The sequence below is a fragment of the Pelophylax lessonae genome (genome assembly GCF_965119305.1).
Source record: "Pelophylax lessonae genome assembly, chromosome: 2".
Classification (NCBI taxonomy): domain Eukaryota; kingdom Metazoa; phylum Chordata; class Amphibia; order Anura; family Ranidae; genus Pelophylax; species Pelophylax lessonae.
This window is the reverse complement of record NC_138769.1, coordinates 673,491,093-673,507,914: the sequence shown is the minus strand read 5'-3', so window position 1 is coordinate 673,507,914 and position 16,822 is coordinate 673,491,093. Positions and strand designations below refer to the sequence as shown.

Here is a 16,822-nt window from a genome sequence, read left to right as displayed (position 1 = left end):
TCTGCATCTTATCACACCAGTATTGGTGTGTTCAGATGCTTTCACAATTTAAAAATAGTGCTGTTTACATACAGGGAAACCGGATGAAAAGACAATGCTCCTCACATCTGGTTTCCTATACCATAGACCTTCCAGTCCTCGAAGAGCTCTATGGTAAGCCGACTTTCATTTCGGGCTCGCTAATTAGCTGCTAGGATTGCTTTTACGTAAAAGCTGATCGCCTCCTGTAAAAAACAATACTGGGACGATGCCTGTAGCTGCAGGCATCATCCCAGTATAACCACTTAAAATCAAATGATGTACATGTATGTGATTTGGCGTTAAGTGGTTAAGTCTGGGTGTCTCAATCAATGCAAGTATAGACCAATATTCTCATAGTAAGAGCTCAGTAAGGAAAGCACACCTTCAGCTTTTTTACCAGATCCAGGGATACCAAGCAGCTTTGCTAATTAACCACTTACCTCTGCCATAAATTATGATCTAAATACTACTCTGCACTCATGTAATCAGTGGAGATCACAAACTGCTAGAAGTAGGCAGCCCATTCATGTATAGGGAGCACATGTCTACATATTAGAACCACAAGGAAGACATCAGAGATTGATCTGGATGTGGACTGGAATTGTGTAATATAAGGATGGGCAGAACTTGGCTAAGTCATGTAGGGACTACCTTACTTTAGCAGTTTGTTCGCTCCATCCCCAGTCTGCATTTACAGATTACAGCTACTGTATGAAATCACAGGGATGATTGTATATAAGTGCCCTCACAGGGTTTTTGATTCAACTGAGGGCTGACTCCTAACAGATCTCCTTTCCTCCTCTGTGTTCATATGTTTGGTTGCCACTGTTGACAGACAGATGAGGTAGTCATAGGTCAACTCAACAAAAACAGAAAAATAAGCAAAAATAGAGGGGTTATCTATTGATAAATGGAAACAGTTTTTAAGTGATGCCTTTTTTCAGGAGACCAGCAGGTCATTATGAAGATGATTTGGCCAAAAGCTAGTAAAGCTTAGTGCTGGGAGGTAAAATACTTAGAAATAAAATGTATTGAAGATGTTATATTTTCTTTAGGTATTAAGAGCAGAAGTCCATCTACTCAGAGCCTAACATCTGTAGAGTTAAAAGACATTGGAAAGGGATTTCCAGAGTTGCCGCCAAAGGTGATGAGACGGAGGTTGGACACCGGCTCCAGTAATGGCTACCAGAGGCCAGGATCAGTGTAAGCGCTCAATTTCCTGTTTGCTGTTATACAGTTTATGCATAAGCTATGAGAGCTATGAGGTTGTGATCACCTGCAGGCTGGGGGCTTAAGCTGGCCATACATGGATTCAACAGGAACTGGCTTAATTTCAACCCATGTGTGGTCATTGTAGTTGTTTCACCAATCGACCTCTGTTCAACCTCCCTGTTGGTATATTTTTGCTCATAATAGGCTGCAGCACTGATAAGTGTATTCTGATGGCGGAAGAGTCTCCCTGCTGTCAGGATACAGTGACTTAGCAGGGTCGATTCCCACAACCGCATTGAATGCGTGGTTAGTATGTGGTCAGTTTTTTTTCGTTCAACTGGTGGGTTGGCCATTAGGGATGATCGAACGGTTCGGGTCGACCATCGGTTCGACCCGAACATTGACTGTTCGAGGTTCGGCCGAATTCCAAACTTTTTGCTGAAAAAGTTCGGAATTCGGCAACCAGAACCGACCAAAATGCAATGGGACAGGAAGTGGGCTTTAAAAGCCCGTGATTGGACCAGAACCATCAGTAAAAGCCAATTGAGGGGGCAGGAGAATGCTAGGAATGTGATTGGAGTGACTAGGGGGTCCAGAGGCCAATTATTAGTGAATACGCCCCCCAGTATATAAGATAGCCCTGCCAAATCTCTACCATTTTAATACAGGGCTGTGGAAGAAAGTGGAATATCTAGTGTAGTTAGGGTACTATTTTCCACTATAGTTAGATTTAATAATCTAGTTTCTGTAGGGAAAGTGTTAAGTGTAAGGGGACCGTAGTGTAGGGTTAACTGACTCTGACTGCTATGGCAGGGTGACAAAACCCTTCCATGTCAGGGTGACCGCTATAGAGAAAAGATCGTTTCTCTTAGAACACTTATAGAACCAGATAGTGGCTTCGCCCCTGTCACCCGGCTTTTTGTTGCAGGCGTTTATAGGGCTTTTTTGAGGACATGTTTGGAGTCCGGCATGACATCTGAACTTCTGTGTAGGGGTATATACACACACACACATGTATGTATATATATATACACATACACATATATAGGTGTGAAAGTAGCAGAAACCAATGCTTGCGCTAATGAAATAATTAACACCCATATGGCTTCTCTGCTATAACACCTATATATGTGTATGTGTATAAATACATATAAATGTGTGTGTATATATACCCCTATACAGAATTTCAGATGTTTTGACTGCCTCCAAAGACCCCCAAAAAATGCCCAAAAAAACGGCTGCTGCAAAAACACACCTGGGCGTTTTTGTAGCTGGCGTTTTTTTGGGCATTTTTTGGGCGTCTTTGGAGGCAGGCATAACATCTGTACTTCTGTGTAGGGGTATATATACACACACACATATGTATATATACACATACACATATATAGGTGTGAAAGTAGCAGAAACCTATGCTTGCGCTAATGAAATAATTAACACCCATATGGCTTCTCTGCTATAACACCTATATATGTGTATGTGTATAAATACATATAAGTGTGTGTGTATATATACCCCTATACAGAAGTTCAGATGTTATGCCTGCCTCCAAAGACGCCCAAAAAATGTCCAAAAAAACGCCAGCTACAAAAACGCCCAGGTGTGTTTTTGCAGCAGGCGTTTTTTTGGGCATTTTTTGGGGGTCTTTGGAGGCAGGCAAAATATATGAAATTCTGTATAGGGGTATATATACACACACACTTATATGTATTTATACACATACACACATATAGGTGTTATAGCAGAGAAGCCTTATGGGTGTTAATTATTTCATTAGCGCAAGCATAGGTTTCTGCTACTTTCACACCTATATATGTGTATGTGTATATATACATACATGTGTGTGTGTGTATACCCCTACATGTGTGTGTATATATACCCCTACACAGAAGTTCTGATGTTATGCCTGCCTCCAAAGACCCCCAAAAAATGCCCAAAAAAACGCCTGCTACAAAACCGGCAAGGCGTGAAAATAGCGGAGCCACTATCCTGTTCTATTGCAATTCTAATACAAACAAACTTTTTTTTTCTGGTTCTGGACATGCTACAGAGCTGAAACTTCACAGGTACACTTTTTAGACCCCCCAGACACTAAATCCAAAGAAATCTCTTTTTTTTTTTCAATAATTTTTTCAATAATTGGCTCTCTATCAAAAATGACAATTTTTAAGAACTTTTTTTTTGTGTGATTAATAGTTCCTGGGGCATGACCCAGAACCCTAGGCACTTTTTAGGGGCATTTATTGTGTTTTAGGGCTTCAAAATGTTTTTTTTTTGATTACGGGAAGTTCGAGTGTTCTGGTCAAACCGAACTTTTGAAAGGTTCGATCATCCCTATTGGCCATACATGGGACAGTTTTTTTCTTTCAACCAGCAAATTGAACAATAAAAACTGACCCATGTATGACCTGCTTCAGCCACAATAGAACTGCAACCTGAAGATGGCAATGTGCTTCTGTTTAATACTGTAATTGTCAGATACAGTAGTAGTAAAAGAGAAAAAAAATTACATTAATTTAAACATTACAAATCCAAATCTGTTATAGAGGCACTCATGGCTCCTGCAGAGAAAACAGATCTCCTCTTTTTCAAGAACTGAGCTTTATCGAAACATCAACAATAAAAACGCTGCTGTCTCTTGATCTGTCTCCTCTGCAAGACTCGTGAATGCTTCTGTACCAGTTTTGGATTTGTATGGATTTCTTTGCTGGTGAACGCCTGGGCATTTACCTCAAACATAGCGTGCCCAAATACCCTTGGGACTATTTAATTGGTGTCATAGCAATGGTGTAATGTTCTTCACCTTGTCCAATCAGAGAAGAATGCAAAACATCTTGTGAATGATGGCAGTGCTGAATAAGAGACCCCCCATATGGTTACTATGTAGAAGGAAAGCTGCTTGGCACAAATCCTCCATTTCCTTCTTGAGTGCCCCAGAGCCCCTAAAGTTGGGGAAATCTAATATGCATATATTAAATCACAGTCATCTATTAGTCAGTGAGGCTGTATTTCACATAAGGGATCTATAGAGAGCCAGTGAGAGGTGGGGCCAGCCCTTATTTTTCAATACTTACAAATTAGCCCATGTTTAAAGCCTCCCAGGATCTCTAGAGGATAATATCATCATGCACCCTTGGGCACTAACACGGACAGTCTAAAAGTAGTTTACATTGGCTGATATGAGTACATACACTGGTGTCCCTTCCACATACATAGCTGCAGTTTTGATTAAAAAAAATACAAACAAAACTACATTTTATTAAACCAATACTTTTAAAATGTTATAATTGAATACAAGTTCTTCTTTTCTTTTTTTTCTTATCCAGAGTGGCAGCCAGAGCACAGCTCTTTGAAAGTGCGGGGTCACTGAAACAGTCCACAATCGGGCGGTAAGGATTATCTACTATTAGATTGTACAGTCTGGGGTAATTTCATAGATGTATGGGAGAACAGCACAGGGGGTTTTGTACTGCAGTACTTCACATGCAGTATTCCTCTTAGGAGTGATTGTATATAAGCTTCGGTGTAGGCACAATTTAGAGGATGAACACATTGCTGATTACAGTGGAAATGTTTTTGTTGCTAAACATCAAAGTGCTAATTTGGGTGGATTTCTGGATTAAGAATGAAAGGTTAAGCTGAATTGATTCAAAGAGTCCTTATTTGGGATAGCACAGGACACATAGATTGGACTGGAGTTTTACATGAGGTCTCACTAAGTTATGGGACCTACAACATGAAATTCTGGCTTTTTTCTCTGATTTAGGAAGGCCAAGTGCTGCATAGAGCCATACATAGCCATAGCCTCTGTACAGTGGTATAATTTGGTGCTGAAATACACCAATGTATGGCGTACTTGTGGACTGGGCCAGTTGATTGGTACCTGAGATGGAGTAAATGACCACAGAGAGCAACTAAGGTGACACAATTATTATTTAGTAAAGTAGAAGTAACAATTAAAACATGGATGACAGCAACAATAGTGCCAAACACTATGGCACAGGTGTCAAACACAAGGCCCGCGGGCCGAATGCGGCCCCCCCAGGCCATTTCATGTGGCCCTCGGACCTCTCCTGCAGCTGCAGCACCCCCTTGTCTCTGCCCCCACGTTGTCTCTGTAGCCGGCAGCAGAGAGGATAGAACTCCTTTGCAAGATCACCCCCCCTCCCTTCTCAGCAGTCCACAACAGAGGGCAGAACTCCTCCTACAGATCCTGCACCTCTCTGTGCAGCCGCAACACCACCTTGCCTTTGCCTCCCCTGGTCTCAGCATTCAGACTCTGGAAGCTGACTCCAGCCCTCCTCTAGTTCTCCTTCAGACCCTGCACTTCTTCCCAGATCCTCCCGCATCTTCTTCCTGGCAGTAGCACAAGGTAAGGGGGTGCATTGTGATGTAAGTAAGGGTGGATGACTCTTGACGTCTGATGGTGGGGGGGCTCTTGACATCTCATGTAAGGGTGTAAGGGGGCGTGGGGGGCTCTGGACATCTAATCCTATAGATATAACCAGCCTTTTGAGGGTCACCATAATGCTAATGCGGCCTGCGATTAAATTGAGTTTGACACCCCTGCACTATGGTAACAGAGCTTCAATATTACAGACAACCCAGGTATAACAGTGCTTAACAACATTGGCAGTACTTTAATGCAGTCTTTGTACTTAAGAGAACACTTTGGTAGGCTACATTACCAAAACAGCATCTGATGAAGGGAGGGGGGGGGTGTGGCTGTTAGGCAGAACAGTGGTTCAGACACCTTTGGAAACTAGATAGGAAGGTCCTCGTCCTAACTCTGTATGGTTCCCAGATGGTGGAGCCAGGTGTAGTATCTTGCACTATCCCTCCTTGGCCGGTGTTCTGTCAGAATACCATACCCTAGCAGAAAACCATACCTCCGTCATTTCCGGTTTGCGGATCAGATGTGGCTTCGTCATGCGGCAGCTGTAGCCTTGTCACACATCCTAGTGTGCATGCGCGGACTAGGTAGGGAATTTTGATAACATCGCAACGAGTCAGGCATGCGCACCAACGGGTCGGGCCACGGCATCTCTTATAACAAACATGCATACGATCTCCATGGCCCACACTGCACCGGCCCGACACTGCACCGACCCGACAATGGGACAATCCTATTCCCTACCTCCACGTGCATGCCCACTGTCCATTTGATAGCTATATGCCATTGTCGGGTTAGTGCAGTGTGGGGCATTGAGATCGGATTTTCCGGTCGGTGCAGTGTCAGGTCGGTGCAGTGTGGGGCATGGAGATCGGATGGATGTCTGTTATAAGAGATGCCGCTGCCTGACCCGTTTGTGCGCATGCACAGTAGGACTTTTGCATGATCCGTTACGATGTTATCTAAATTCCCTACCTATTACGCGCATGCGCACTAGGATGTGTGACGCGGCTACAGCTGGTGCATGGCGAAGCCACAGCTGATCCGCACTGGAAATGACGGAGGTATGGAATTCTGATGGGGTATGGTTTTCTGATAGAACACCGGAACCTTTTCCTAGCACTGTCCCTAGCCAGAGGGGATCCTGTCCTGACACTATCCACTTTGCAAATGCGCACCAACTGCAGTGGAGCAGCACTGTTTATTAGCATTGCCCTCATTAAAGATGGCTGCGGAGGTCATTCAATGCAGCAGCCTCCAATCAGACGACTGTTCCCTAATGAAACCTATGGAGGCCTCAGAGGATCAAAAGCTCCTCACAGCAGCTGCAAGAACAGCACTACCTACAGAAGGGAGGCTGAACCACACCTTTCTACACTCTGACGTATTCTGTAAATGTCCAGACCCTATACGTGAGTTTGCACGAGTAAGTCTGTGCACCTTTACACAGCAATTCATGTCTACAGGCAGCTGTATGCAGCACCTGGGCTTCACGGGCATGGTAAAAAACTGAATTTTATGTTGTTTGTCCCTGATGAACCCTTGTGCATAAGGCCTTAGAAGCTCTGGATATGATTCTGTGTATATGGAATTCCAGTCATTGGCTGTAAGTTGATTGTTGCCATCCAGAATCTTTGTCAAAGCTGCCCTGGGAGAGTGATCGTAAATATTTTATTTGTACTTTAATTTAGATGTGTAAAACCAAAACAATTAGGGCCCATTCACAACTATATATTTAAACACACGCCAATGCAGGAACACAGGTTAGCCATTGTTTTAAATGGTGCCAATTCCCATTTCAATAATTTGCTGGTGTGCCCAGTCAATTTTTTTGATGCGTTAATGAATATTATTGGGTCAGTTGATGATAGTGGCAGCTCATAAAAATGCACAATTGTTGGTAACTCATGAACATGTCCATAGAAAGGTGTGAATCTAGTCTTAAAGTGTATTTCTGATTTGGCAGCCAAATTGGGACAATTTTTTTACTTTGTATTTGTTATATGTTCCCATTCGCATAGCAAAAATATAAAAGAAATATTTGAAACATTGCCTTTTATTGTATAAAATGATTCTATGTAATGTCAAGGAGGGGGGGGGGTGATGATTACCAAGAATAATCCTGTCTGTATTGTGCTGGCAGATCTCATTATCGGTTTTAAAACTTGGTGTGCACACTGCCTGTTCAACAAAGGGTGACCTCAAGAAGCTTGGGTAGTAAATTCTATATTAATGTACTTTTAAAGCCCCTTTGAAGAAAAATAAATCTACTCTTGCTGTGGGGTTCCACCATACTGCAAAGTTGAATGCTTGTTAAGTCTAAGGGGTATGATAACAGCCATTATTACTTACCATACACCCCTGCTTTGGCCATCTCCAGCACTCTTATCTTCTCCTAGAAGCTCCTGGTTTGTGGGCATCATCATGTACAATACAGGGCTATTACCCTGTATTTTATGTTTGGGAGGCAGGAGTGTGACCATGGCCAGGAGAGGCTTACAGAGGAGGCTATGGGGATTGGTTGCACTGATAAAGGGGCCCAGCTGGAATAAAGTAATAATTTCTCTTAATTCCAGACATAAGCATTTAAGATTTTTTTTTCTTAGGCTGGCCATACACTATACAATTTTCTTGTTCAACTTTCCTTTAGATTTACCAAAACCATGTAATATAGGGTCAAACCTAAACACTTTAAATTTGTATGCAGTCAGGCAGGCCGGCCCTTGCACTACATAGTTTAAGGTAAATCTAAAGGAAATTGAATAAGAAAATTGTATAGTGTATGGCCAGCCTTACTTACGGAGTTGGGCTTTGAAACTGTCTTTAATCTGTCCCCTAATTGAAACATATTCTGAACAATAGAAGCTGCCTTCAGAGTCCTATATATAATCCTGCTCCAAAAAAAAATATTTTTATAAAGTTTGATAAAAATATACAATTTAAAATGAATTTATTTATTATTTATAGGTATGCTGTGTGAATAGGAATATATAACAAACATATAGTGGAGGTTTCCAAAACTTGACTACAAAAGTTGAACCGCGCTTTAATGATACTGAAATTAAATGGTTAACAGGAAAATGACTCTGACATAAAATACACAGCGCAGAATGTGTCTGACAACGGGAGGTCAGAGAGGCATGGGAAATCATTTCTGTGAATGCCAGCTATTCCATGAATTATTAATATTTGTTTATTCTCACAATTAATTATGTCTTCTGGGGGTAATTATACTTGGTTACTAGAGTAGCATGTTCCCTGTGAAGGAGGAGAAGGACTTTTTTTATTTTTTTTTTATTCGGGTATAGAGGTAGATGACCAAAGCTCCGGATAGTCACTTGTCCATTCACTTGCTGGGATTTGCAGCTCCACGGTATTTGGCAGGCACATAGAGTACATACTGTACATGTGTCAGCCTGATGAAAAGCAATGTTGAGTTTCATTGTATAGCTCCTCCATAGTTGCAATCAATTCAAAATAATTTCCAGGCTCACAATACTGCCTAGCTGGGGTAACACAACTCAACATGCACAATGGGGATGATTTACTAAAGGTAAATAAATTGTGAGCATTGCAAGAACAGTTGCACTCATTTTCCACAGAGCTTAGTGAATGTGGTAAAGCTTTACTTTGTAAAGAATACCCAATCAGGCAAGGAAAATAAAAAAAACTGCATTTTTTTTGCACGTGATTGGATGATGAAATCAAAAGAGCTTTATCCCAGTTGGACCCAGGCAGCAGTTTGAGAGGGGGAGCAAATTGAAGCCAAAGATTTTTTGTTTCCAACTGCCCCCTCGGCCGCTCCACTGCCCTGTAAAAAGGCTGCCCTGCTGCCCTAAACACGCATACTCATAGTGCCAGACACACAGTCTAATACCTGATGAAGGTATTGGTCTCCGCGCTAAGGAATATGTAGTGTGTGTATAAGTAGGCTGCAGCCCCCCCAGAAATATAGCCAAAAGGCTATATCAGAAATGTAAAAATAAAGGTAAGGGAATGGCGCTGTCTACTAAATATAAATTAATGTAAATGGTGATGTATAGTGCAAGAGATGTGTACAGTCAATTTAAATACCAAAAATGGATAATGAATAGCACAATAAATAAAATACAATGGGCTAAAATATGTGGTAAAATGCAATACAAATGAGTGGTAAACAAGTGTTTATTGACAAATATCAATCAATAAAGGTGACCGAGTGCTATCAGAGAAATAATATGTATAGGTATCAATATCCCAAATGAATCCATAAAGTGACCAAGGGCATACAAATAAATATATAGGTAGCAATGTCCAAGGTACTCTAAAAGTGGTGTGTGTTCAATAAAATGACAACAGATATGAGCAAATAAGTGAAAAAAAATGCATATCTTAGTGAAACCAAAGTATAAAAGTGGCTTAGTGACAGGATATTAATCCAATAAAGTGACTCAGTGGTATAAAAAGTCCACAGGTGGATAAAGCGACAAAAATCTTCTGTATAAAATATACACTGGAGGTGACCCCGTGGTGGGTAGTGAGGTGAGGTGCTTGGTGACCCCTAAGGTAGGTAGCCAACTCACCAGAAATACCCACCCACACAGGAGTATAGAGCGGGTATTAAAATGATGGTCCCTCAAATGGATCCTGGTTCCCTCTGGTGATCCCAGATAATGGATATACTGGAAGATCCCTGTAGGGTTCCGGGGTGCACAGGGGTTCCTAAAAAGGATGACCGGGGTCTTGTGGGGTCCGTATTTCAAATGGGGTATTAACTCCAGTAATCGAGAAAAATTGTCAGTCTGTCTCAGCGGGACAGGGTGTATACAGGTAGGCCAAAATAGAAGTGTAAGGCAAGCGGTGTACAGATCGCTGGAATGCAATGCGTTCCACGTCAGTGCCGGTACAGGAAGTGATGCGACGGCGCTGTGCGCGTTTCGTCATCCAACGTAGGCTGCTGAAGACGTTGGGTGACGAAACGCGTACAGCGCCGTCGCATCACTTCCGGTTACGGCACTGACGTGGAACGCATTGCGTTCCAGCGATCTGTACACCGCTTGCCTTACACTTGTATTTTGGCCTACCTGTATACACCCGGTCCCGCTGAGACTGACTGACGATTGTTCTGGATTACTGGAGTTAATACCCCATTTGAAATACGGACCCCACAAGACCCCGGTCATCCTTTTTAGGAACCCCTGTGCACCCCAGAACGCTACAGGGATCTTCCGGTATATCCATTATCTGGGATCACCAGAGGGAACCAGGATCCATTTGAGAGACCATCATTTTAATACCCGCTCTATACCCCTGTGTGGGGTGGGTATTTCTGGTGAGTTGGCTACCTACCTTAGGGGTCACCAAGCCCCTCACCTCACTACCCACCACGGGGTCACCTCCAGTGTATATTTTATACGGAAGATTTTTGTCGCTTTATCCACCTGTGGACTTTTTATACCACTGAGTCACGTTATTGGATTAATATCCTGTCACTAAGTCACTTTTATACTTTGGTTTCACTAATATATGCATTTCTTTTCTCATTTATTTGCTCATATCTGTTGTCATTTTATTTAACACACCACTTTTAGTGTACCTTGGGCATTGCTACCTATATATTTATTTGTATGCACTTGGTCACTTTATGGATTCATTTGGGATATTGATACCTATACATATTATTTCTCTGATAGCACTTGGTCACCTTTATTGATTGATATTTGTCACTAAACACTTGTTTACCACTCATTTGTATTGCACTTTTACCACATATTTTAGCTATTGTATTTTATTTATTGTGCTATTCATTATCCATTTTTGGTATTTATTTGACTGTACACATCTCTTGCACTATACATCACCATTTACATAAATTTATATTTAGTAGACAGTGCCATTCCCTTACCTTTATTTTTACACAGTCTAACACCGGCTGTTAAACACCCGAGCTCACCTGTGTGTGCTGCCGGGGACTGGGTACCCACAGGAGACAGAAAGCCGAGAGCTCCGTCAGCAGCCCCTATACTGCCCTAGCCCTCCCTATACTATCCTAGCCTGCTCCTATACTACCCTAGCCCGCCCCATTACTGCCCTAGCCTGCACCCATAGATGCCCTAGGGTGCCAAGATGGGGAGTGTAACATGGTGGTATGTCATAAAATTTGGCATATAGACAAGGTGCTGTTGCATGTAAATCTTACTTCCTGGTACGTTTATTTTAGTTGTAGTGATCATGATATAAAATAATTGATCTGGGGGCCCTTTGGTGGGCATGATTGTTTTATTTGTGGGAGGGGCGGCATTTCATTTTTGGACCCAGGGAGCACAAAGTCTTGGGCCAGCCCTGATCCTAGTTACTAAGCTATGTGGAAATATTACTGCAACTGACCTTGCAAAGTCTAATTGCCTTTAGTAAATCAACTCCAGTGATTCTATCAGGGCACAGAACGCTATATGCCTAGTTGGGAAATGTCTTTCACATGGGAACATTAGCTCATTTCTGTATTTTCAATGTCATGTTTATTAATAAATATGTGCTTTAGAAATGCATGGGAGCTAAATGGTTATTACTTTTATCTTGAGTTCATATCCTACCAGAAATAACATCTGCATGGAGTATGAATGTTCTGCTCATGTCTCTGTGGTTTTTAAATATGGTTCTCTTTGTTTAATATCATACTGGTATGTTAATTGGTACCTGACCCTGGAGTGAATATGCGACCAAACTGACCCTGGTGTGGGTGAATGACCAAACTGACCCTGGTGTGGGTGAATGACCAAACTGACCCTGGTGTGGGTGAATGACCACACTGACCCTGGTGTGGGTGAATGACCACACTGACCCTGGTGTGGGTGAATGACCAAACTGACCCTGTGGGTGTGTGACCAAACTGGCCCTGGGTATGCGAACTGCATTTGGCAGCCTCATATTTTTTTCAGTACAGATTTACTTAAAAAATCAGGCAGAAAGAAGGGCAGCACCACATTAAAAATGTTGCCACCCTCTTTATAATATACAGTTGTATAATACAACACAGGTTTTCGGATCCCATGCACAGCACAATTATTTTGCAAGGTTTCTATGTATGGGTTGCAGTTGTGTTTCTGCCTGTTTGTCTAGAGTTGCTCTTTATGTGTATGAAGCACAAGAGAATAATAGACGTCCTCATTGCAGCCAGTTTTATTTTCATACATGCTGTAAAAAATGACAGAACGTTTCTTCTTTCTTTTTTTTTTTTATTATAGTAGAAATGTACAGAGCAATATTTCCAATCAGTTTTGCTGATGAAAAACAGAAGTGTTTTACACTTTAAATATAACATTTTATTGTGCATGTAGCTTACTTTATTGTATGCTTTCATTTTTTAACTAACTTCCTATTTTCATGACATTTTTAAGGCAAGCAAAAGCAATGTACTCGTGTAAAGCAGAACACAGCCATGAGCTCTCCTTCCCCCAGGGGGCGATATTCTCCAACGGTAAGTCTGTGCTCTAATACTGGATCACTTGGGCTTTCTTTTATTCAGGATGTTACATAGCCAACATTTATTTTCTTTAATCTGTCCTATTACATCCCATCTTCTACTACATAATTTTCTTCTTCATTTCAGTATAATTATGAGCGCCTTTAGTAACTGTTCTGATCTATTCTTCTTGAATTGGGGATGATTGTACAGTATTTGTCTTTTTTTTATAGCGAAGGAGCACTCAAGACAGTTAGGTAATAGGTAATCACAATGAATAGCTCCCTTGCTATTGTTTTGGACGAATTGTTTGAAAATAGTATAATAAATACTAAATAAAATATAATTAAAATTGAAATTTAATTAAAAAACTATTTTAGGCATGCAACAAGTGGCCTACCTGACAAAAGCATAGTTTTCTGCATCTATGTCACAATTCTTTGGACAACTAACAGTCTTAATAAATCCACCGTTGTCCTGGGCTACAAAACACCATGCCCCTTTTCTAGCTCCTCTATCTCTTGCGAAGTCAGATCCCGATATACCTGCCCTAGATGCCTGCTAGTGTAAATAGACTCTGCCCTTCATGCCTGCTAATGTAGATAGACTCACTACTGCTGTGTGCGAAAGCTTTGGCACTCTACTTACAATATTTAATTCTCACCAGGACCCTTTGTGTACAAAGAGACCTGTAAATCTATAAAGATGTTCCCAGTTTATGAACAAATAGAATGCGCAATCTATAATGAATGGACTACTCCAGAAAAGATTTTCACCCTCCAAAAAATCTTTGCCGGACTCCAATAGAAAAAGTGTTCACTAAAATGTGGTCCGTGCCTGTAGTTGACCCTCCCATCTCAGTAAACATCCCAGATGGGAAGTTTGATATGCTTTTATGGCTCGTTTCCACTGAGCTTTCTGGTACGGTTCGGTACGGTACGCTATTTATGCCGTTTCCATTGTGAATGGTACCCTAATTCCGAACCGTACCGTACCACTTTTTTGGGACCCTTTCGTTGGGGTACCAAGCACATTAGTACCGTACCAACAGGGTGGAGCTACACTCTGCAGAACTTTGATTGGTTGACAGAGAATCGTCTATCACAGCTTTCCTGCTACACCACGCCTATCATGAAAGTTTACTATTGGCAGTGGAAACGCAATGTGTACCGTTCCTAACTGTACCGTACTGAACCGAACCGTACCGTACCACTCAGTGTAAACGAGGCATTAAAGGCTCTCTTTACTTATGCAGGCCTAGTCCTGCAACCAGCTCTCAATGCAATGCCAGTATGTCAAACTGCAGCAAAGTGGACCAACATAATCCTGTTTCAGGGCCGTACTTTACCAGAGAAATTACAGCAACTACCTTCTGCTAGGCTCTTTTGTGTGAATCCCCTAGAACATGTGATAAGACAAATTTCCAGAATGGTTCCAATATCCATTACCATGTGCAGAATCTTGTGGCTCGCAAGAGAGGGGGGGAGGATGTCTGTTACAGTTTGCCTCTCTCTGGGTCACAGACATCCTAGACCTGTGGGTTCAATTAGTGGTTTCAAGGGGTACAACATAGAGTACAAAACCCTAACCCCTCACCAGTTTCTTCTCTCAAATCAACCAAAACCTGTCCAAGGACAGTGAGATTTACAGAATGCTCTTAAACTGTCTCACCCAGGGAGTAGTTGTGCCATTATCCCCTCAAGACGGGTTAAAAGATTTATATTCAAACTTGTTCACTGTACCAAAGCTATTCATCCTATTCCCTCAGTTCTACCAGGTAATTGTCCAGTCTTCTGTGTATGCAGCATTCAGCCGCAATGATATTGCAGCAGGACTCTGATGTTGGACCTTTTGCCCCTTTCTGTTAGACCTGTTGGCACAGTTATGTTTCCCTAGTTGTTGCCTAACCTCATTGCTTGAGGTTGTTCCAGGGTCTATGATTGCTTTACCCATGTCCTGTACTGTACAGTTAAGACGAGAAGACTTTTGACTCACCAGTAAATTAATATTTTTAAGTACAGTACAGGACACCCTCCCTCCTATTCCTGGGATACTTTGCATCACCTGAACGTATTAGCCTATAACCCAGGGTCTATTAATATTTTGCCTGTGTCCTGTACTGTACTCTAAGATACAACATGTACAGGTAAGTAAAAATTCCCCTTTTTAAATCCTTTGCAACCAAAAAAGACAATTATAAAGACACAAAAAACCATGAAACCTGATTTTGAACTTTAACTTGATTGTGTTGACCAATTTCACGTGTCAAATCGTATTAATCTCCATCTTTTCCATATTACCCAGTGCACAGGTCTGTGGAGCCAGGCTGGTTAAAGGCAACCTACGAGGGCAAAACCGGATTAGTTCCAGAGAATTATGTTGTCTACCTCTGATGATGTTGGTGGATAGCCGTATTTTCATGGTATCCATGTTGACAAATAAGAAGCAAATACAGCGATGAGCCAGATGAAGAAGGGTGTAGGCATTTGTAGGCCTCTTTGTTTGAAGGATGGCTTGGCAGGGTGGTCCACCAAGACTTGTTAAAGACTTTACTTATACTGTATACAATCATATGGTCATGTTTCTGCGTATGTGTTCAAAGTGACCAGAAGCTTAAGAGATTCGGTACTCAATTCAAGATGGAATTGCACTGATCCCATTATCCGGTACCTAACTCACTCAATGTTGACCTCTGAATGACATGGATTGTGAGGGTAGATTGTTGACCTAAGTGCATATTCTTTGCATTAGTAATTTACTTTTTTTAATAACTATATTTTATCTTCACGTTGTATGTACAAGTGGGTATTTAATTGTGATTTATTTTGCCAACAAATCACTAACTTTGCCCTCCATGAAGGCTATAGGTATTGATGTGTATGAGATTTAATTTTAATGCAAATGTCCTGTCTGTAGAAGATTCCATGACAAGTTATGTTTTCTGCAATCTATATACACCAGCACATTTAACAGATTATAATGTTATTTGTAGAGCTCTTTGGGCCTCTGTATACCTTGGTGTTCTAAGATGCAAACAGTGACAGCTTTTGTGGTTACTGACTCATGCCTGTCCTCTCCAGTGCCTTAACTCTGTGCCATTATTGCCAATATACAAGGAGCAGAAGAATTGGTAGGCAAAAGCCTGAACAACGAGCAGACACCTTCTTATGCTTTCAATACATTCTATAATTTGCATGTCTACATTATAGCCACAGGTTTACATACAACTTACTATAGCCAGTTCACCTGGATAAGTAAGGATTTGTGCCAGTAAGGACAAGAACCAAAGAACAAATGACCCTAGTGCTGAAGAGCTGAAAAGGTCCTACTGGTAGGTAAAGTCAAGTCTTGCAGCTAAAGATATTAGGCTGACTACTTATGGCAACATGAGAAATTTCTGCACCTAGGAATGCTTTGTTTATGTAGGTGTACTTCAGTGCTTTAAGTGGGCCGGTATACACAATTGTCCCCCCCCCCCCCAAGGATATTTCCCACTCCAGAGCCAGACCAGTCACCACCAGTGAGTCCCCCTGCTCTGGAGTCCCAGCCCAGGCCAGGGGGGTGCTCTGCGGGGACCCTGATGTGGGGGTGGAGGATGCAGCATTTTTTTTAGGCTATAATAGAGTAACAGCACCTCTTTTGGGCCACTTAAAGCACTGGTGTACTTTAATAGCATCTTATTGAGTTACCAGCCATGGCAGGCTAAAAAAGGCTTACCAGTGACTGTATGGCATATCCTTCAGTTGGATTGTCCCTCT

At 41.8% G+C, this 16,822-nt stretch overlaps 1 protein-coding gene across 1 annotated transcript in view; it reads left to right on the top strand.

Moving 5' to 3' along the window:
- The window catches only part of ARHGAP42 (Rho GTPase activating protein 42), a 531,819-nt gene extending 515,403 nt beyond the window's left edge, over positions 1-16,416 (top strand). Inside the window, exons 21-24 of the mRNA XM_082244686.1 lie at positions 1,077-1,224; positions 4,557-4,619; positions 13,000-13,079; positions 15,369-16,416. Coding sequence (XP_082100812.1) covers positions 1,077-1,224; positions 4,557-4,619; positions 13,000-13,079; positions 15,369-15,457 — 380 coding nt within the window. The 3' untranslated portion in view covers positions 15,458-16,416. The remainder of the gene's footprint in view (positions 1-1,076; positions 1,225-4,556; positions 4,620-12,999; positions 13,080-15,368) is intronic.
- The last annotated feature ends 406 nt before the right edge of the window (positions 16,417-16,822 follow it).